Source organism: Sclerotinia sclerotiorum, genomic scaffold (genome assembly GCF_000146945.2).
Source record: "Sclerotinia sclerotiorum 1980 UF-70 scaffold_5 genomic scaffold, whole genome shotgun sequence".
Classification (NCBI taxonomy): domain Eukaryota; kingdom Fungi; phylum Ascomycota; class Leotiomycetes; order Helotiales; family Sclerotiniaceae; genus Sclerotinia; species Sclerotinia sclerotiorum.
This window is the reverse complement of record NW_001820831.1, coordinates 1,607,288-1,626,895: the sequence shown is the minus strand read 5'-3', so window position 1 is coordinate 1,626,895 and position 19,608 is coordinate 1,607,288. Positions and strand designations below refer to the sequence as shown.

The 19,608-nt window shown below is 43.4% G+C and overlaps 9 protein-coding genes across 9 annotated transcripts; 4 read left to right on the top strand and 5 right to left on the bottom strand.

Moving 5' to 3' along the window:
• Positions 1-868: 868 nt before the first annotated feature.
• Positions 869-1,776, bottom strand: SS1G_04597 (hypothetical protein; the record flags this gene model as incomplete). Its single annotated transcript, XM_001594739.1, has 5 exons — positions 869-883; positions 930-1,000; positions 1,057-1,171; positions 1,225-1,290; positions 1,750-1,776. The coding sequence occupies 5 exons, from the start codon at positions 1,774-1,776 to the stop codon at positions 869-871; spliced, it is 294 nt and encodes a 97-aa protein (XP_001594789.1).
• Positions 1,777-2,194: 418 nt separating this feature from the next.
• Positions 2,195-3,503, top strand: SS1G_04596 (hypothetical protein; the record flags this gene model as incomplete). Its single annotated transcript, XM_001594738.1, has 2 exons — positions 2,195-2,253; positions 2,300-3,503. The coding sequence occupies 2 exons, from the start codon at positions 2,195-2,197 to the stop codon at positions 3,501-3,503; spliced, it is 1,263 nt and encodes a 420-aa protein (XP_001594788.1).
• Positions 3,504-4,902: 1,399 nt separating this feature from the next.
• Positions 4,903-7,030, bottom strand: SS1G_04595 (hypothetical protein; the record flags this gene model as incomplete). Its single annotated transcript, XM_001594737.1, has 4 exons — positions 4,903-4,949; positions 5,074-5,847; positions 5,979-6,066; positions 6,116-7,030. 4 exons carry the CDS (start codon positions 7,028-7,030, stop codon positions 4,903-4,905), a joined length of 1,824 nt encoding a protein of 607 aa, XP_001594787.1.
• A 520-nt stretch (positions 7,031-7,550) lies between these two features.
• Positions 7,551-7,866, bottom strand: SS1G_04594 (predicted protein; the record flags this gene model as incomplete). Its single annotated transcript, XM_001594736.1, has 2 exons — positions 7,551-7,679; positions 7,846-7,866. 2 exons carry the CDS (start codon positions 7,864-7,866, stop codon positions 7,551-7,553), a joined length of 150 nt encoding a protein of 49 aa, XP_001594786.1.
• A 705-nt stretch (positions 7,867-8,571) lies between these two features.
• On the top strand, positions 8,572-8,694 carry SS1G_04593 (predicted protein; the record flags this gene model as incomplete). The annotated part of the gene is made up of 1 exon (XM_001594735.1): positions 8,572-8,694. One exon carries the CDS (start codon positions 8,572-8,574, stop codon positions 8,692-8,694), a length of 123 nt encoding a protein of 40 aa, XP_001594785.1.
• A 1,271-nt stretch (positions 8,695-9,965) lies between these two features.
• Positions 9,966-11,150, top strand: SS1G_04592 (hypothetical protein; the record flags this gene model as incomplete). Its single annotated transcript, XM_001594734.1, has 4 exons — positions 9,966-10,114; positions 10,166-10,251; positions 10,301-10,937; positions 10,997-11,150. 4 exons carry the CDS (start codon positions 9,966-9,968, stop codon positions 11,148-11,150), a joined length of 1,026 nt encoding a protein of 341 aa, XP_001594784.1.
• Positions 11,151-12,123: 973 nt separating this feature from the next.
• SS1G_04591 (hypothetical protein) lies at positions 12,124-14,382 on the top strand (the record flags this gene model as incomplete). The annotated part of the gene is made up of 5 exons (XM_001594733.1): positions 12,124-12,459; positions 12,529-12,646; positions 12,699-12,881; positions 12,921-13,267; positions 13,327-14,382. The coding sequence occupies 5 exons, from the start codon at positions 12,124-12,126 to the stop codon at positions 14,380-14,382; spliced, it is 2,040 nt and encodes a 679-aa protein (XP_001594783.1).
• Positions 14,383-15,097: 715 nt separating this feature from the next.
• Positions 15,098-17,008, bottom strand: SS1G_04590 (predicted protein; the record flags this gene model as incomplete). The annotated part of the gene is made up of 1 exon (XM_001594732.1): positions 15,098-17,008. One exon carries the CDS (start codon positions 17,006-17,008, stop codon positions 15,098-15,100), a length of 1,911 nt encoding a protein of 636 aa, XP_001594782.1.
• A 1,019-nt stretch (positions 17,009-18,027) lies between these two features.
• On the bottom strand, positions 18,028-19,113 carry SS1G_04589 (hypothetical protein; the record flags this gene model as incomplete). Its single annotated transcript, XM_001594731.1, has 1 exon — positions 18,028-19,113. The coding sequence occupies one exon, from the start codon at positions 19,111-19,113 to the stop codon at positions 18,028-18,030; it is 1,086 nt and encodes a 361-aa protein (XP_001594781.1).
• Between the last annotated feature and the right edge of the window lie 495 nt (positions 19,114-19,608).

Genomic DNA, 19,608 nt, shown 5'->3' with positions numbered 1-19,608 from the left:
TCACTACTAAGTCTTCAAACCATCACAAACGCCGAAGACACACCGCTACGGCTTAAGCCACTTACACAAATATCTGCCAAAGACAATGCGGGGCATGGAAGAGCTTAAGAATATCAAAAATTGATGACACAAATGAAAGAGCTGTGTCGAGTAGCTAGCCTATGTAATTTCACATTCTGCTTTGTAACCGGTCTGACACTGTGCCGTGGTAAAAGTGTGTAATTCCTCGTAGAGTAGTGTTAATCCAATCATTAGCTAGATCACAAGCTGTGTAACGTGCTCTTTTAATGTCTGCTGCAGTCCTCATGACCTATGAAAAGAACCCGACAGCTTGTTCTTGGACAATTTCGTGGGGTCAAACAATGCATCAGGTACTTGAATGAGTTTCTAATAACCAATCAACCACAGTAAATTCACCTAATAATTGAAAAATCCTAGCAGAAATAATGAATCATCCCATGATAAATTGCATATGCTTGCAAATCCGAGAAAAGCCACAATTTTAAACAAATCTCCAATGCCCTGGTGACCTGAACCATAATTCTGGGACCAAATTGTCGGGTCGGGCTTAAAATTATATTTCCGCGTTCAGGAGACGCTTGCCAATGATGATTTGAACACAAATGACTTTAAGCTTAGAGCAAACGTATCGCATCGTACATATAAGGCTGATGCACGTGGGCATTTTAAGGACGAGGTGACAGTTCCTCAACTATATTTTTTGGTTCCTTCCACGCGAGTGCGACGTATCTGTTATGAATTTGTTTAGTTTGACAACCCGAAATATTTGAAGTGAAGACCGACTTTGTGTGACTTCCTCGTGCTGCTACTTCGCCCTTGCTATTCGTGAACTGAATAGAAGTATACGCTAACGTCTTTCCGACTAACTTATGTTAGAGATATGAACGGTAACAGTGATGAGAAAATACCCTACATTTGTCACAAGTCACTACCGCTTTCAATACGTCTCCAACTTTACCACCAGAATTGAGGTATGTGACTGGACTTGAATTAGATAACAGAATTGGAACTGTATTGCAGGCATAGGACATTTACCATTCAAATCAGTGGAAACACCGGTAGCATAAAGACCTCTTGACGCAACAGCTAGTGAGCCACCTAGGTCCACCATGCTAGCAATTGTACCCCCATGAATGATATTTAAACGGTTCTAGTATAGAATAAATGAATGAAAGGGCATTATGGTTGACAGAGCTTCCTTACAGTATGCTCCTTCTTGATATCAAGCTCAAAATCCACACGTCCTGGCTCTGCTCCTGTGACTCGAAGCTATTCAAGGTCAATTCAGAAACTTCAATGATATTCAAATTAATGACAATATGCCATGGCACCTTACATTTTCACCGAAAAGTCTACAGTCGAATGTCAGTCAGGATTTTTGCAAGACCGGTGCTACGAAGATAGAAGCAAAAGACGTTCTAGATTTATCTAGTACAGAGAAGTACAATGTTACATGATGTTGAGGAGGCCCGATGGACAGCAATCTTTAACCATTTGTCCTAGATTGACTCAGATACTGGCTGAAAGCCCTTTTGCTCAAACTGATAGACGGCTAAACACTTGTAATGAGCCTGGTCCGGAGCTGTATTATAATAAGTGACAACCAAGAATGTATAGAAAACAGTACCTCGGCTCAAGTCCCGATGATTCCTGAAATGATTTCAGAACCTAGGCAAAAGGTAGCGATATCAGCATCAGTACATTTTTGGTTGTATGACAGCCACTCACTGATCTCACGAATCTTAGGGCAGCCATATTGGAAGAGTAATGGTGGAGTTGAGACGTGGATATATGAATTAATAAATGTCATTAGATTTTAGATACCTCACTCTTCAAATCCGTTTGCTCCCGGACCGATGTTTCCCCGGAGGGAACAAAGACATGGTGATGGTGGTGGTCCAAGCTCAAAATCTCCACCACCAGGCTACTTGCTCCTGCGAGGCTGTTGAATTTCTTGAATTTCTTACCAGCAATGATGAATTCATGATACTACGGACAATACGAAAGAAGTACTTTTAATATGTCTGTATCAACTCTTGCTTCTTTTGAGTACCTGGAAAGATTACCAGGTACAACTTTTAGACGACTATATCAACAACCTTCCACTTCTTTGGCCATTTTTAGGCGTATGCTCCCTCATCTTGCCAAATCCTTTGTGATGGCACTACTCTATATGCCCAAGCCTTTACCTCTCACAGCTCTGGATCAATGGGTGCAACCGAAGAGCAAGAGGTTTGTACCCTGGCTTAAGATGATGTTGCAAGCTAAACTCTTACAGGCAAAAAGATCAAGCCCTATCCTTACTATCGCGACTGCATATTGTCGATATTACTGCGCTGAGCCGAGAAGATCCTCAGACTGTAGCTCTGACTAAAAGTTTCGGAACTTCTTTACGACTGGCACTTACTGGTGGAGGGAATCATCAATCTTTTGGAGTTCCTTCGTCGGATCACATTGCGCCACACGTTGATATAGATTTCTTGGATGTACATGCTCGAATGCAATGGGAGGGGATTCTACATTATATGGTCAATAATGTTGCAGCAGGTTCCGGGCAGGAAGGAAGTGGGCCCGCAGGTTCAGTTAAGAAACTACTCGATGCAGGAAAGTTAGTTACAAGAGGGCGAAGTGTGGGTATCACTCAAGCTGGATTCTCATTTTTATTACAAGAAGCCAATGCGCAAGTCTGGACTTTACTTCTTTTATGGATTGAAAATGCTGAGAGTATGGGAATGGATTCCGTTGATGTACTCTCTTTCCTATTCATGCTAGGTTCCCTTGAACTCGGACGTGCATATAGCACCACAACCCTCACAGATGCTCAACACAATATGCTCGGCAACCTCATCGACTTTGGCCTGATTTACCTCCCTCCTTCCGCTCCCACACAGTTCTTCCCAACTCGTCTTGCTACGACCCTCACCTCAGACGCCAGCGCTCTTCGTACCGTGTCAGCCGGTTTCGATGCCGCTTCCAAATCCGCCGCTAACCAAAAGGGCTTCATAATTATTGAAACCAACTACCGCTTATACGCCTACACAAATTCTCCGCTTCAAATTGCCGTCCTCTCACTCTTTACCAAACTTAACACTCGATACCCCAACATGGTCAGCGGCCGCGTCTCTCGTGATTCCATACGTACTGCCATATCTCACGGTATCACTTCCGATCAAATAATCACCTACTTATCCACCCATGCGCACCCGCAACTCGTCAAAGCCTCTACTGCAGCTCATGGAGGACCAGTATTACCACCTACGGTCGTTGATCAAATTCGTCTCTGGCAATTGGAAAACGAGAGAATGAAAGCAGTGCCGGGGTTTTTGTTCAAGGAATTTGACGGGCAGAAGGAGTATGAAGGGTGTGCGAAATATGCCGAAGAAGTAGGAGTATTGGTTTGGAAGAATGATGCGAAGAGGATGTTTTTCGTAACGAGGGTGGAGCAGTTGAGGGATTATATTAAAGCGAGGAAGATAAAATAGGGGTGGAATTGAGAGGAGTAGAATTTTGGCGTTGGGCATTGGGGCAAATTTTCGAATCTAGATTGGCTCAAAGTTGACATACTACGTTTCAATGGATGGACTAGTTGATGAAGGCTGAAAGCAAGTTGGTGGGATGCATAGCGAGACGACGCAAAGAAATCGGAGATAGCTTAACCGAGAAGATTTGGAAATCCAAGGTTTACATGGAGAATATGAATCAATATGGACTGCATCAAAGGGAAAGGAGTTATAACGGATAGGCTAGGATAGGATGCATAGCGCGGCGCTTCGGGGTCAAAATGCTATCATATTGAGCACACCAAGCATTTACGAATAAGTATGATATAATCTATATTCAAAGGTATCCATATAATTTACAACGATAGTTTGGAAAATTCTAAAGCCATAGTTTGTTTTATAAAAATAAAAGGAGTAAATATATGAATCGAGTATGTACATATTAGTTTGAAAACTTATATAATTTGTATTCTTTACAACTTTCAAATCTCAAATCTCAAATCTCAGATTCAAAACGCAAAATAAAAATCACAATTAAAATAACAGCAGGATCAACTATCCATCAATCCATCCATCCATCCATCCATCAATCCATCAATCCATCCATCCACTCAACCATCCATCCATCCATCCATCCATCCAGACACTAATAATGATTCAACACCTCACCCAAACCCCCCTTTCATAAATACAAAATCCCCCTCCAAAATCTAATCTGAATAAAGATCTGACCTAGAGAACCATCAGAGTATCATAATCATATTTATACTCATAACCATAACCGAAGTCATAATCATAAAATTTGCATCTTCTCATTTTCGTAAACTACCACTAGATATTCCTTTCATAGACCATTTCAGGGCGTAGAAACCCGCCCGCCACCCAACCATTTATTTAGCCATCCGCCGGCCCATTCACCTATCCATCTCCCCACCCGTCCATCGATCCATCCATTAACCAATTATCGAAAAGATTTCGTAAGTCGCATCATCAATAAAGCCAAAAAGTTGTAAAAAACATCAAAATAAAAAGAATGAAGAGTGAAGCAATCAAAAAGCTGTACGTAACCAAACTAGTGTATCTTCGAACCGAGAAAGTAAAAACGTCAACTTGCTGCTGTAGATACCATCGCAAAACTCATTGTCCAATATCCCTCCCATGAAATCCCTCTTCATGTCAAATACAGTCTAAAAGGCATGCTGTCATAAAGTTCAAAGGAAATAGAAAAAGAAGTACAATTTCTGCTTGCGTAGAAAACCTATAAGCTCAATCCGATCCAACCACGAAATTCCTATGTGATCAACGCCATTTATTAATGCATTTCGGCTCATTATGCGCTTGACGTAAAGAACGAAATGTGTTGGTTTTCAAATGGTAGGAATTAAGTAAGGGTAGCCAACATGGCTCTAACCAATTTTGGTGGAGGTGCTGTGAAGAACAAGCTGGTTAGCCTCATTCACGAAAACCATCCATCCCAATGCCAAGTGACCCACCTCAATCAGGCAAGACACCTAACGATAGGCATGCTTGGGAACACTGATGCTCATCCTACCTTTTCGGTCTTTTTCGATCCTAACACCTCCTTCAGGCTCCACGATTCTCTCCCTTCTCACAATGGTCACATCTCTTCCATCGTGAATCTCATCTTCGTAAAGTACCAACTGGCTGTCACTGTGTCGGGCACCTTCACGACGAAGTCGCTCTGCGCGTCGTAACTCTCGATTAGCCCGTCGATCCGCTTTGAGGGCTTCCTTCTCTGCCTCGAGCGCTTTGATCTCAGCTCGAATTGAGCGTTCATCTTTACGATGACTATGAGAGCGTGATACGGTCATCGCACCAATAGGCTCCGTGCGTTCAATGATTTCACGCTTTTCATAAAATACACTTTCTTCATCTACCGATCGAGGGCGTCCTTCCAATATGACAGGGTCATGATGGTGGTGAGTGTGGTGGCTGTGGTGGCTATGGTGGCTATGGTGTGAGTATGCACTTCTTGCTGGAGATGGAGAACGCTCCACTATCTGGGTGGTTTCATGAATCTCAACGTTTTGTTGAGGGGGCGGTGGTGGTGCATATATAACTGGTGGAGGAGGTGGTGCGTACACAACCGATGGAGGAGGTGGTGCCCATTGAGCTGGCGCTGGCGCTGGTGGAGGTTGGGGTGCATAGTGCACTGGCTCTGGTGGAGGGGGAGGCGCATAGTGTACTGATGGAGGAGGTGGAGGAGCGTGGTGTATTATTGATGGAGGTGGTGGAATATTGAAAACCTCAGTACGTTCTTCGATTATGGTCCCAGCTTCTGATCGGCCACCGGACATTTCGAGTTCTGGACCAACGAGGTATGTTGTTAGAGTTGTCTCTACCTCTTTCGTCTCCTTGACTTTGTTTTCTTTGTAGAATGGGGTTAGGGGCATTTTGATGCAGTGGTCAAAGGGGGAATGAAAAACAAATACTTACTCTCAGCTGTTTTATATTCTTCACTTAATCTGATAACTTCATCGATATTCTCTCTTCCAAGTGCCTTTTGAATGATGATTGTATCACCCTGTTAAATCAGTATAAGTTGCTTAGTGGATAAATGTTGGATGGCTCACCTCTTCTTCGAAAGGGTAATCTAAATCGATGATAGCTTTCTTGCTGACCAATCTAGCTGGCATTCTTGTCTTTCCCTTCTTAGGAAACTCACTTCTCACCGAGATCGTGGTACCACTATCTGACGAGCTGACACTCTCGCTTCGAACACTTCTTGTAGCGGTTGAACGACTTTCCTTGCTGTGACTTCTATGGCTTCGCCTTTCGTGACTTCTTCTCCTTCGTCTCACAATTTCCCTTTCTCTGATTCTTTCCGGATAAGCTCGGAAGTCCTCATCGCCATAGAAGTCTGGTTCGGCAACCTTGATATCCTCGTAATCTCTTTCGGCATATCGTCTCGGTGGTGGTAATCCTCTACCTCTTGGCAGTGGAACAGGTGTCAAAGGAGGCGGTCTTAGATCTGGACGTCTGGCAGGAGGACCATACTCATCTCTCTCCATCTCCCTTTCTCTCTCGTATCGCACCAACGGCTTGCGGTCAAAGGTATCAAGGGAGCTCTGTCTTCTCAAAAATGCTGGTCTGCCACCAGCTCTTCGAGGCGGGGACTCGTCTCTTTCCCTCTCTCGTTCTCTATCCATTGTAATAGTTGTATGTCTTTTTCTTCCTGGTTCTGGTTCTCGTTGAAATCTTGGTGAATCGTAATAGTCTCGTTCTTCATAGTGTTCACGTTCCTCTTCATATCCTCGTGGACCTCGACGTTCATAAACATCATCAAAAGATCGTTCTCGTGTATGACCAGCGGTAGCTCGAAGAAATCGTGAATCTCGCTCTTCTCGTTCTGTTGCAAAACGAACTCGGTCGCGCTCCGAAGCAAGTCGCTCATTATCCCAACGGTTAGCCCCGCCGCCACGGCCGCTGCCGCCATAATTGCTAAGGGCTTCCGAGGAAGTACGATAAGGATCTCCCATTCTAGACATGATGAGCTAAATTTGATTTTCAAAAATCAGATGAAACTGTCTAGAGATGGTGTTTTTTTTCTCTCTTCAAATTGTGAAAAGATTTGAAGAGTTGATGTTCAGCTGAGAAAATCGATGTCTTATGCGAAACGACTCAGTTGATGCAATGTGAACCTCGTACCCCGCTTAAGTGATCAATAACGTGGTGGGCGTACGAATTACGATCAAGCCAACCAACAAGTGCTAATCGATCTCGAAAAGACGTTTGATTTCCGGGGATGAAATATTTTTAAAATTTTCACGATTAGAAAATAAGGAGGCTGGAATGTAATGTAACAACAATAACAAACTTCATAAAGTTCGAGACTTATTATTATTACTCGGTATTGAGGTTCTTTCGAGAAAGGGAAAACGGTGGTGGATATTATTTCGAGGATCTTGGGTTTTGTGAGAGTGAGAGTGAGAGAGGGGACAGGGCACAGAAGCAGGCTTCATCAAGAACAGGTTAAGGTGACGAAGGGTTCAAGGATTCACTCATGGTTTAACTTTCGCTAACGAATCTCATTGGGCTGTTGAGTAGACTCCCATCTGCACTTTTGCTGCCCAAAGAAATGGCTACACGTGAAAAGTTTCTCAATCGACCAACATTGGACCATTGGACCCTGAGAAACTTCAAGCACGTTAATGGAGTTTATGTGCTTTGTTGGTCTTGCAGACTTCCACCGATCTATTGATTTTGTACTTCGGTCAGCCTGGTCAGGTACCTGGCATCCATTCTCTGAAAGATATCAAGTGGGCTCGTCGACTCTTTTACTCATTCAATTCATTCATCTTACCTTTTCCCATCCCCATGGCATTTTGATTGGATTGTTGGCAACTTTGTCGGCAGTGATCAAAAGCCCACTAGGTATTACCGGCGAGAGTGGCTTCACAGGGCACAGGGCTTGGGCTTTGGGTCTGGGTGCTTTCCTTAACGCCCCATATAAAAGATTTCTAGGCTTGGGTGACGTAGATGGCGATTAGATTAATTCCCTTTCTATCTGATGGCCGAGTATCGTATCGTAAGAATACTAGGTACTTATCGATACCGTGTATCAGCGAGTCCATGAACCTGGGAAGATTCTGAGATGAATATTGGGGAATCGGGATAGGTATTAATACTTGTCCTATTAATAAAAGGAGGGCTTGTTGTGGTATCATTATCATACATTTATACATTATTCGATGAAATTAAAACTTCAATCTATTCGAGAGAGAGGACTTTCTTGGAGGCTGCAATGAGTTTGAATTATATCCTGGCAAATACTCAAGCTCGTAGCTACTATATCTTGTCTTGTCATTGAACCCTCGAATATCCGATGTCCCGAACTGCCTATGACACCTATGAAGCACTACTATACGCTCCATGAAAACGTTTCTATCCGGCCCGTTCCTGGTTCCATCACGCTACCTACTTGATTAAAACATGCGAACTTTAGCTCGAATCGAGTCCATACATTTGGCTATTTCGACGATATATAAGATCTTACATAAAGAATAACCATTTTCCATTGAAGTCAATCATGGCTTATACGTCGCTTCAAATACTTAAGAGTATCCAATACTTTAAAGCCACAAACGAAGTATCAAAGATCTTCCCGAGAGTATTGAAGATCTCTTCTTGTACCAATGGCCTGCGAACCTAATCTTCAGTTGATCTCTCGCAATCGTTGGTTCGATTCGTCAAATCCTCAGTACGTGTCTAATATCTCTCATGTATACATATAAGTCCTACATCTCGAAGAGAACCTGATGACAGCGACTTGAATGCATCTTAGCACATCGAACTTCTTCAGCCGACAAAAGGACGAATAATCGCAACATATCATTGTGGGTTCGCATAAGTCTCGTTCAATGGTTGGATATACTGGAATTTCATGCGGAATAGGAACCATAACCTTACCTACGCTTCCCAAGTTTTGAAAGCCAGGAATAACATACTTGAATATCTGTCAGAGAATTATAAAGTGCATGATTGCGAAGCCAAAGGGAGTTTGATTTGAGGAACAGGAGAGCATTGCGGTGATTTTTCACGATGTTTATTAAACATTTGAATTGGAACCATGTTACAATCAATTCGAAAGTTATTTCACTGAAATATGCTCAAGGCGCTAACGAGATGGGGCAAGAGACATGATGTGTTGTGTCTGAATTTAGATAGCTTTTCGAATCTTTACTTTTGAAAAGATTTTTGGCCATTGGATTAAAATCAAACGGCTTTACTAAGGATTTAACGGTGTGCTTTTATGTCGGCTACCAAACGTTCAACGTCTTTTTGTAAGACTACATCATCCCAAAAACCTTCGGAACATTTTCAATTAGCTATGCATCTCCAACCCGGCCTCCCTCTTCGACTTCTACAATACAGTTTCGCGAAGTCCGTATATTATTTACCACTGCAAGTTTTTCCGCTTTTCCAATCATCCGAAATCGCCAGGCCAATATTGATTAAAACGTCTCAAGTTCTCCACCAGGGTAAATTGACACTCATAACATAATTGGAGAGCTTCTACCATGGCGCCGGCGGCTTTGAGATCTTCCCCGCATGTAAAATACATCGTGGAGAAGCTTAACTCTCAACCGGCTGCGGAACGAAATGTTCCGTCTGCAATCCGGAATACAAATTACCATTTTGCATATTTATACTCTGGAAACGGTTAATCGTAGAATTTCACTTTTGTGTGGCGGGGGATATCTTCAGATGGCATGGTCTGAATTTGTTTATATCTATCCGTTTTACTCCATAGACATGACTAGATTATATCATACTGCTGTCAGTGGAGAACGACTTCTAAGGAGGTGACCATTTGAACTTGTTCATATATATATATAAATATTGTCTCTCTCTTGAAATCTTCTACCCAACCTTCTGACTATCAGCATCAAAATCATACACCTTTCGTCAACATCTGTGAACATGGTTTCATCACGCATTACCACTGTGCTTACTGCCACATCTCTTGTAGCTTCCGTCCAAGGAGCACCGTTGGCACAGGATACTCACAAACAATGCCAAGCTACCTCGAATTGGCCAGGTTGGAACGAAATCCAATATGCATTTACATTGTGAGAATTGCAGGAGAAATAATGTCCGGATGCATTTACTGATTATATTAGTGGGGATTCATACTCAGCGAGCGGATTTCAGACGAACGGCACTCAGCCAACACCCACTAATCCCCTTGGGAATCCTACATATCCAGGTTAGTAAGACACCCTCAACTTCATCTAGCCAGCTCTAATTCTGATTAGGATATACTGCTACCAATGGCCAAAATTGGGTTGACTTTCTCACGGTCAAATACAACAAGTCTACCGTCTTGACGTATAATTTGGCGTATGGAGGAGCCACGATCAACTCTGATCTTGTCGCCCCTTATGAACCACAAGTCTCCTCTGTAGCCGAGCAAATCGAGAATCAATTCTTTCCCGCTTACGCAGGAAAACCAGATACAGCTCCATGGTCATCTGGAAATACTCTCTTCGCTATCTTTGATGGTATCAACGATGTCGGTAATTCGTATTACCTTGGAGCCTCAGCAACTGCAAACCTTAATGAACGAATCATGGCCGTTTACCACGGTCTGGTAGATGAACTCTACTATATCGGTGCTCGAAACTTTGCATTCCTGAATGTCCCACCCGTTGACAGGAGTCCGTTGGCAATTTCCGGGGGAGCATCATATCAAGCTGAAGAAAAGCTTGACATTGCTGATTGGAATAATCGTCTTGCCGCACTTGCTCAAAGTCTCAAGAAGACTTTCTCGGATGTCAACGTATTCACAGTTGATACCAATACTCTGTTCACCAAAGTATTAAACAACCCGAAGAGTTTTCCCCAGACTTCTGTCTATCAAAATACTACCGCGTACTGCGTTGCTTATGAGAAGTAAGTTTTTCCCTTTGATCGCTCGGGTCAGTTTTCGCTTGCTAATAAAATTATTACAGTGGTACACCGACACCGAATTATACTGATCCATCTTGTTACATACCAGTGAACGAATATTTCTGGTTGAATTCGTTGCATCCTACCTATCCAATGCATGACGTTCTTGCCCAGGAAGTTGCGAAGGTTTTACAATCGGGTCCAAATGTTTGTTAGCAAACACTTTGTATAGCGAGTGTTAACCTTTGAATATATAAGATTGAAATATCTCTTGCCCATCTTGACCATGATAAAATGCTCTGCATCTCACCTCTCGAATATGACTTTTATATAAATACCATTTGATTGATCTGTAAAAGACTTCGACAGAACAGTGCGATAATCCCCATTCCTCGCTTGTGATCTTCCTGTTTCTTAAAGTGTCCCTCGGCCAATGGTGCCAGTCATATACTGCTGTACCGATCATGAGAAGGACACGATATTGACACTTTGCCAAATATTCCCAACGATCGATCAAATCCAAAGCTCTTCCGAAATCGCATCTTGATTTACATAACAAAGTTTCTAAAACGATCAAAAAGACATCCCCTCCCTATCATCACTTTCCTACTTCTCATCCACCCCAACACGAAATCTTCCGGAAATTAATCCCTAATTCGTATCTCTCAAATCGAGGGACTTTCTAATCACGTGTCTCGGGATTCTATGTCTCGATTAGGTCTAGACGGTCCTTATCTCAATCCTTATCGGAACCCCTCGCTCCACTTTTCTAAGCTTTCATCACTGCGTTAGAACAGCTATCAAGGACAGCGACCATGTTATTGGAAGAGCTAGGATTTGTTCATGCATATCCAGCCATTCGATAACCTTCACAATACTCTTTTAGAAATGTAATAGCATACCCTTTGAGAAAAGTTACTAGAATTAAACTGTCGTGTCTTGACCCGATTGATACAGAGAGTCCCGCTCACGCACAGGTACCTGACATTCAGTGGAGATGCTGGTTGAAGATATATAGTTGACGCTGGAAGTTCCTCAATTATCTTTATTTCTATATATCATTCCTATTGTTCTTTCTCTTGTCAAAGAAGCATTTCAATCTGGGATTCTACCAAGGGAGCTCACAACTTCAATTGAATATCTCACTCACTGTACATTTTTCCCTCCAAGTGACTTGCAATTCGTCACAATGGCTTCCAACAGACTTCAATCACTCGCACATCACTTCTCTGCTACTTCTCCTCCACCTCATCCATTCGATCCTCTCTCCAATGCAGAGATTGAGAAAGCGGTTCAGATCATTCGTGCTGAAAAGGGATCTGTTCATTACAATGCCATCACACTTCATGAACCCCGCAAGAAGGAGATGATGAAATGGCTTGAAAGTCCACAGGTTGTTCCAAGACCAAAGAGAATAGCAGATGTGGTGGTGATTGCGCCAGGTGGTAAGGTCTATGATGGCTTGGTTGATTTGGCAGAGGGAAAGGTGGTGAAATGGGAACATATTGATGGTGTACAACCTCTGGTATGTATTTAATCCATGCTAGAATCTTGTGCAATCTACTTGCGACATTAAAGCTAACAGTAAATGCAGATCACAATGGAAGATCTTCAAATCGTTGAGCATGTTGTTCGAAAAGACCCAAAGGTAATTGAGCAATGTATTTTGAGTGGTATCCCAGCGGAAGATATGCACAAAGTGTATTGCGATCGTAAGCCTCTCATATCTACCTCGTTTACTCCCCTTATTCTAAGCGATTATAGCATGGACCATTGGTTATGACCACCGATTCGGTAATAACGTTCGTCTACAACAAGCGCTTATGTATTATCGACCTCATATGGATGATTCTCAATACTCCTTCCCTCTCGATTTCTGTCCTATTTACGATGCGGAAAAACAACAGATCATCCACATTGATATCCCAGAGGTCCGACGACCAGTCAGTAAGGCAGCACCAAATAACTATCATCCAGGAAGCATAGAAAAGGAAGGAGGATACAGAAAGGACATCACACCAATCAATATTACCCAACCAGCTGGTGTATCATTCAAGGTTGATGGTCGTGAGATTAATTGGCAAAACTGGAATTTCCATGTTGGATTCAATTACAAGGAAGGAATTGTCCTCAACAATATTACATACAACGATAAGGGAACTGTTAGACCAGTATTCTACAGACTTTCTCTCGTAGAGATGGTTGTTCCTTACGGTAACCCTGAACATCCTCATCAACGCAAACACGCTTTCGATCTTGGTGAATATGGAGGAGGATACATGACTAACAGTCTCTCCCTCGGCTGTGACTGCAAAGGTGCAATTCATTACATGGTACAGTTTTTCTCATTTCAATGGATACCTGAAGTCTTTTCTAACATAAATCAAATTAGGACGCTGCGTTCGTAAACCGCGCCGGTGAAAGTACCACCATCAAAAACGCCATCTGCATTCACGAAGAAGATGCCGGTATCCTTTTCAAGCACACCGATTTCCGCGATGACTCCGTCATTGTAACCCGTGGCCGTAAACTTATCGTCTCCCACATCTTCACAGCCGCCAACTACGAATACTGCGTGTACTGGATCTTCCACCAAGACGGAACCATCCAACTCGAAATCAAACTCACCGGCATCTTAAACACCTATTCCATGAACCCCGGCGAAGACACCAAAGGCTGGGGAACCGAAGTCTACCCCGGCGTCAACGCACACAACCATCAACATCTCTTCTGTCTCCGCATCGACTCTAACATCGACGGACCTAACAACACCGTCTTCCAAGCGGACGCCATGCCCGGCGCCGGCGCCGTCGGCTCCCCCGAAAACCCCCACGGCAACGCCTTCTTCGCCCAAAAAACCGAATACAAAACCGTCAACGAATCCATCAGCGACTACGACGGCATCACATCCCGCACATGGGAAATGGCCAACCCCAACAAACTAAACCCCTACTCCCACAAACCCGTCTCCTACAAACTCGTCAGTCGGGAAGTCCCCAAGCTCCTTCCCAAAGAAGGCTCACTCGTCTGGAAACGCGCCGGTTTCGCCCGCCACGCTGTCCACGTTACACCCTACTCCGACGACCAACTGCACCCCGCAGGACGCCACGTACCGCAAACATCGGGGGAGCCCAGCGCCGGCCTCCCAGAATGGATCGCGAATGGCGAAGCCAATATTCAAAATACGGATATTGTTCTCTGGCATACATTTGGCATAACGCATTTCCCCAGTCCGGAGGATTTTCCCATCATGCCTGCGGAACCGATGACGTTGTTGTTGAGACCGCGGCATTTCTTTATCAAGAATCCTGCGTTGGATGTGCCGCCTTCGTATTGTAGTACGCCGAGTAGTGTGGCGGCTGCTAGTAGGGATGGCGCTTTGAAGAGTGTTTTGAATTTGACGGATGGTGAGAGTAGGTTGGTTGATGGGAAGAAATGTTGTGCGTGAGTGGTGGGTGTTTGCAAGGCAGGAGGTGGTAATTTAAATGGAGATGGATATGGATATGGATATTGATGAATGCGGGACCTTTTTATTTATTGTATATTTTATATAAGGATTTGTTTTGGGGTTTTTGAGAATACTATTTTTATCATTTTTATCCATGTTATTTGAATTTTTTTACATTCGAGTTCTTTTGCATTTGCCCCATATGATATTGCTTTTCAACTCATCTCGTGCACTTTTCCTTTTGACACAATATGAAACTGTATTTCATACGTTCAAACGTTACTATAATTACTACTTCTAATGCTCTTCCCCATTCTCCTCTCAAAAGTCAGAATAATCAACTGTAGCTACTATACACACAATGCCTCGGAGTCTATTTTCTCGCCCCATCTTATTGTAAGATAACTATGTTGAACCATTCCATAGCGTGTCATAAGGTTGTCATAAAATCGTATTGTCGTATCTCATTCCGTTGCATCGTTTCTTAGTATATTGTATTGCATCTCTCGTAACCATTTCACCCAGTCGGAAAACCTTACGCATTGAGCTCCTCCCATATCCATTCGTAGTGGTAAAGTCCAATAACGATCGTTCCATCAATATGCAAGTCTCTTCCACCACCTCGAAGCCGAAATCGTAAGTATGTTAGTACTCCAATATGTCAATCCTTGCTCTTACTACATCCAAGCTTCGATCCATAAATTAGATAGAATAATTAGTGGTCCCCTCCAACACTTCTACCACCTCTCCTGAGACCGAAAGCACTTCGCTTTCCCATTCCAGTTCCTCGCCCATTAGTGGCACCTTTGTTTCCAGTAACACCATCACTAATGACTCTTCCCATTCTTCCAAAGAATCCCTTATCATCAGGATCACTTTTAGGCATCAGAGCTTTATTCTTCAATGCGGTGGCATATTGAATTTGCCATTCCCGAAGACTTTTCTTGGCTGGGCTTGTACAGCACAATGATGCAAGGAATATCATAACTTTCTGAGCTCTTTTGTCAAAATCTTCAAGAAAGAGTGCTGGAGTTGAAAAGGTGAGAACAGTCTTGTAAGATTTTGCTTGGGTCTTCTTGAGGGATTTTTCTAGGAGTGGGGCAGGTGAATCAGACCTAGATGAGGAACTAGTCCCTAGAAGGCTCTTACCACCACGCCTATAGTGAGCCGATGGCTTTTCTCGTTTGACATCGCTGTCTCGTGGAACGGGAAGAGGATTAATAACACAAACATGAAAATCATCACTCTGATATCTGTCGGAGACAGCTTGAAATCTACCGCACCAATAAGCAGAAGGTTGGGCGGTATGAACTTGGAGAGTATTTGTAGTAAATTCTGGGATAGGAGAGTATTTTGTTGTTGAAATAGTGGCTTCGGCAGCACGAATTGGATTCGAAGTTGACCGATTGCTATTGAGCCACTGAATAGAAGATGAGTTCTTGAGTGTAGAGAAGACGCCAAATGTCTTTGACTTGGGAAAAGAAGCAGATTCTACTTTTTGCTCCGGGGTAATTTCTGGCATTTTATAAGCGATGTGGTAAGGTTCCGGAGGAGATGTTCTACCTGTATGAATTTGTGGCAGTCCCTCAACTGGCGAGATATATCTTCTGCGTGCCCGACTTTCCTCCCCTTTCTCTATAGCACGTCTCATTGGGGAATGGAGATGACGACGGCTGGCGGGTCTCGACTTAGATCCTGACCCTAACGTGGGACTTGGTATCCTTGAGGATTCGCGCTCTGTTTTTCTTTGGCTCCGAGAACGCGGTTGGCTGATGTCAGTACTGGAAGCAGACGCTGTCAAGGATGAGCTAGCAACGGTAGGGTTGCTATATAGCGGATGAGGATAGCAGTTGTTGGCGTTCGCGGATCCACGACGACCGTGCAAAACTCTTTCATGCAGTTCACTTCTTGGAGCGAACGGAACTGGGGGAATGTTTTCATTCGAGACTGACAACTTGTTGATGTCTGGAGACGAAGCTGAATATGATAAATTGCAATATTGGCTACGTTTCGAGGAAGCGGGAGCTGAAGACTTTTTAGCAGAAGGCTCTGAAGACTCTAGGAACTCTATATCTTGAGCTGTTAAGTCGGGTGGAAAATGTCGTTTTTGGTAGACACTGTCTTTCGCATTATCGATGCGTCGAAGCGAGGATAAAGTTGAGTCCGGCGGAGTTGGGATGATCCTACGTGCAGCAGAAGCTGTTGTTTGTGCCGTGTAATGAGAACGCAACGGTGGACCAGCTCGGTTTGGTGAAGGGGCTCCTTTTGTATTGTTTACCCGAGTACGTGAGGATGAAGTTGGGCCGTGGGGTTGACTTTCCAGACGAGTGCGAGAGGACGAGGTTGGAACAGGTGAATTATTGACATGCGCACGTAAGGCTGACACTGGGCCAGGTAGATTGCTGACATTGCGAGGCGAGCAAGCTGTGCCACGAAAGGTTGGAGAATTAGGAGCCGTCCTTTTGACAAGAACTGGAGAGGTTTCTACTAGCCAAGGTGTGTTTTGGCCAACGATTGGTCCTCGCTCGTACGTATAATAGGTCCGCTTTGATGAGGTATAATGAGTATCACCTTCTGCTAGGAGAGTTGATGGGAGAGCGGGGATGCGACAATTATAATTGGCCATGTTTTCTAAGTTGCTCTGTACAACAACAAAGGCGTTAGCATGTAAGTTTCAAAACGTGCATAATGTGACAAAAATTGTCTCAGCAAAAGTGTATGGAAGTGATTTTTAGAAGAGCTTATTGACCAGAAGCCAAGTGCAATACAATCATGGAACGAGATAACTTCGATGGTTGTGAAAGTTTTGCTTTGGATTTGATCCAACTCCCGCTTTCTCAATATTGATCTTCTTCAAGCGATTGAATATGGAAGGTCGATCTTACCACGATTTCCCGCCTCTCTCCCGTTTCAAGACATTGAAGACACTCCAAAGCCTCTTTGATCGAATCGCAAGCCCTATTCCAGAATATGGCTGTGCTTTGACCGAGCAAACAACAATTGAAGATTTAAGCAAGAAGAAAATGACAAAGATGGGAAGTGCTGAAAAGTTTTTCGGGACTTTGGCAGGTGAATAAAATTTTGTCCCAGAAGAAGTTATCATATCCTCACCGTTGCCCGAAGCCAAAACATCTGTGATTGGGAAAAGCTCGGAGTCGAAGAACCTGATATCACTCATTCATCCCTTTCATTCATGAAAGAATTTGTAGGATAGGCTGTCATTTGGAAGACTTATTGAAGTAAAACTAAGATGAAAAAGAAGTATTACACTTTTGTAACATTTATCCAAATCTACCAATAAGGAAAGAGTACGGCAGGAGCTTTCTTACTATGTGACTACCATTGCAATATATTACACACTGATGATGAAGTCATCAATACATCATTCACTTAGCTAGTAAATTAATTTGATTCGAAAAATTGATATAACCTTTAAGGACTCGAATGAAAATTGCAGAATAGTTTTAAAAAAATTGGACAGATAACCTTCAGGAGTATATATCATATATATGTATTGACCGAGTCACCAGTGCTACTAAATATTTATGCCCTTGGCACGTAGAATTAATTAGTTGACTTAATCATTATTGTATTTTGTGGTCTGTTATCCTATTAGCAAGCTATGGCACTGCATGCGGGTATACTTCATTTCCCTTCATTTCCGTTGCTTCCCCCATTCCATCCCTCGATATTGAACTCAAATTTCATATCAGCCTGACCTCTTTCTAATGGATTACCTTCTCCGTCAAATAGGGACCGCTCTATGAACGTAACATGTCCTTCCCAATTTACGAGGATGATGGTTTGTCTTTGGGTACCATAAACGCCAGATACAATGTTATTGTTCTCAGATTTTGGTCTCTGCTCCTCTTTAACTTTTATCTGCTCCCCCGCCACTTCAACTCGTGAGTCTCCGGGTGGCGATGATCCTCTTCCGACAGCAGCCGCGATTTCATCTGCATTTGGAATTTCCGAAGGTGACGTTGCATGGCCGATTGTAGGTATAAAGATCGATTTTCGAAGTTGATAGATATACTCCTCGAAATCTTGACTGTCATCTTGCTTCGGGAGTGTATCGATGTCCAGAACGGCGTACAATTTCTCAACCAGTTCCTCTTCTCCCAGGCCATTTCGTACCACTTCTTCCACAACCTCCAACACCTTTTCCTTGCCAGACTTGATTTTGGGCCAAGTAATTGGGTCGTCGTATGAAGTATTGCTTAAGCCATAAACCTCCCCTCTTCTCGCGGCTACCCAGGGCACTTGGTCTGGATTTCCGCTTCTATTTGAGATGATTGCCAGAGGCTCCATTTGGTTATCAGACGATCTTTCTTTCCGCAATTTTCCGCAAACCAACGAAAACCCACCAACGCCTTTTACCCCGTCACCTTCTAATAGCCTGTGTACAAATTGCTGTGTGCTCTCATCGTTATCTGCCGTTAACCAAGCCGTGACCATACCGCCACGACTCCTGGTCCCTTGTACAGGATGATCTTTATCGTGGGTATCTGTTTCTCGATAATTCGTAAGAACCGCAAAATTCCCTGTTTTCGTAATCCCTAACCATGTTCCTTGCTCGGCGCGCTGTAGGTCTCGACTTGACAGGATTTCTTGATGATGGGAAGACCACCAATGTGGTTTGCTTGTAGGCCGAAGAATGAACTCATCTCGATTATCAAGAATTATAAGTGCGTAGGATGGATGTGCGGTAGTTGCCAAGACAATACACATACTGGCGGCTGTTATAGGTATGGAGTGTAGATAATGTAGGTGATATTAAAGAATGTTGAAATGGTGAAGCTGGGGAAGTTTAGTGGGAAAAGAAATTTAGGCTGACCTACCAGAAGGCACGACCTCTCTCTTATATGAAGTTACTACTCGAGTATGCGACTTCTCGGAGATTTTGTTGGGAGGTGCCAAATCCAAGAATCTCGGCCCATATCATTTGGCGTGAATAATATCAGGCCATCAAGCTCATCAATTCATATTCATACAGATGCTTTTCTGGGCGGTTGGACAGCAGATAGATATGTGCAGATTTACCCCATGATCTGTCAGGTCAATTCTTTAAATTAGTCATTCCCGGGCGGCTCCATGTTTCCGTAGTGGGGACCTGCTGACTATGCCTACCCTATCTACTACTGATCTGATGTACCTAGCTCGTACCTCGGTGGGTCGGGCGCTGCACAGTTGTAAGACCACCAGACTCATTACTGAGCAAACTGA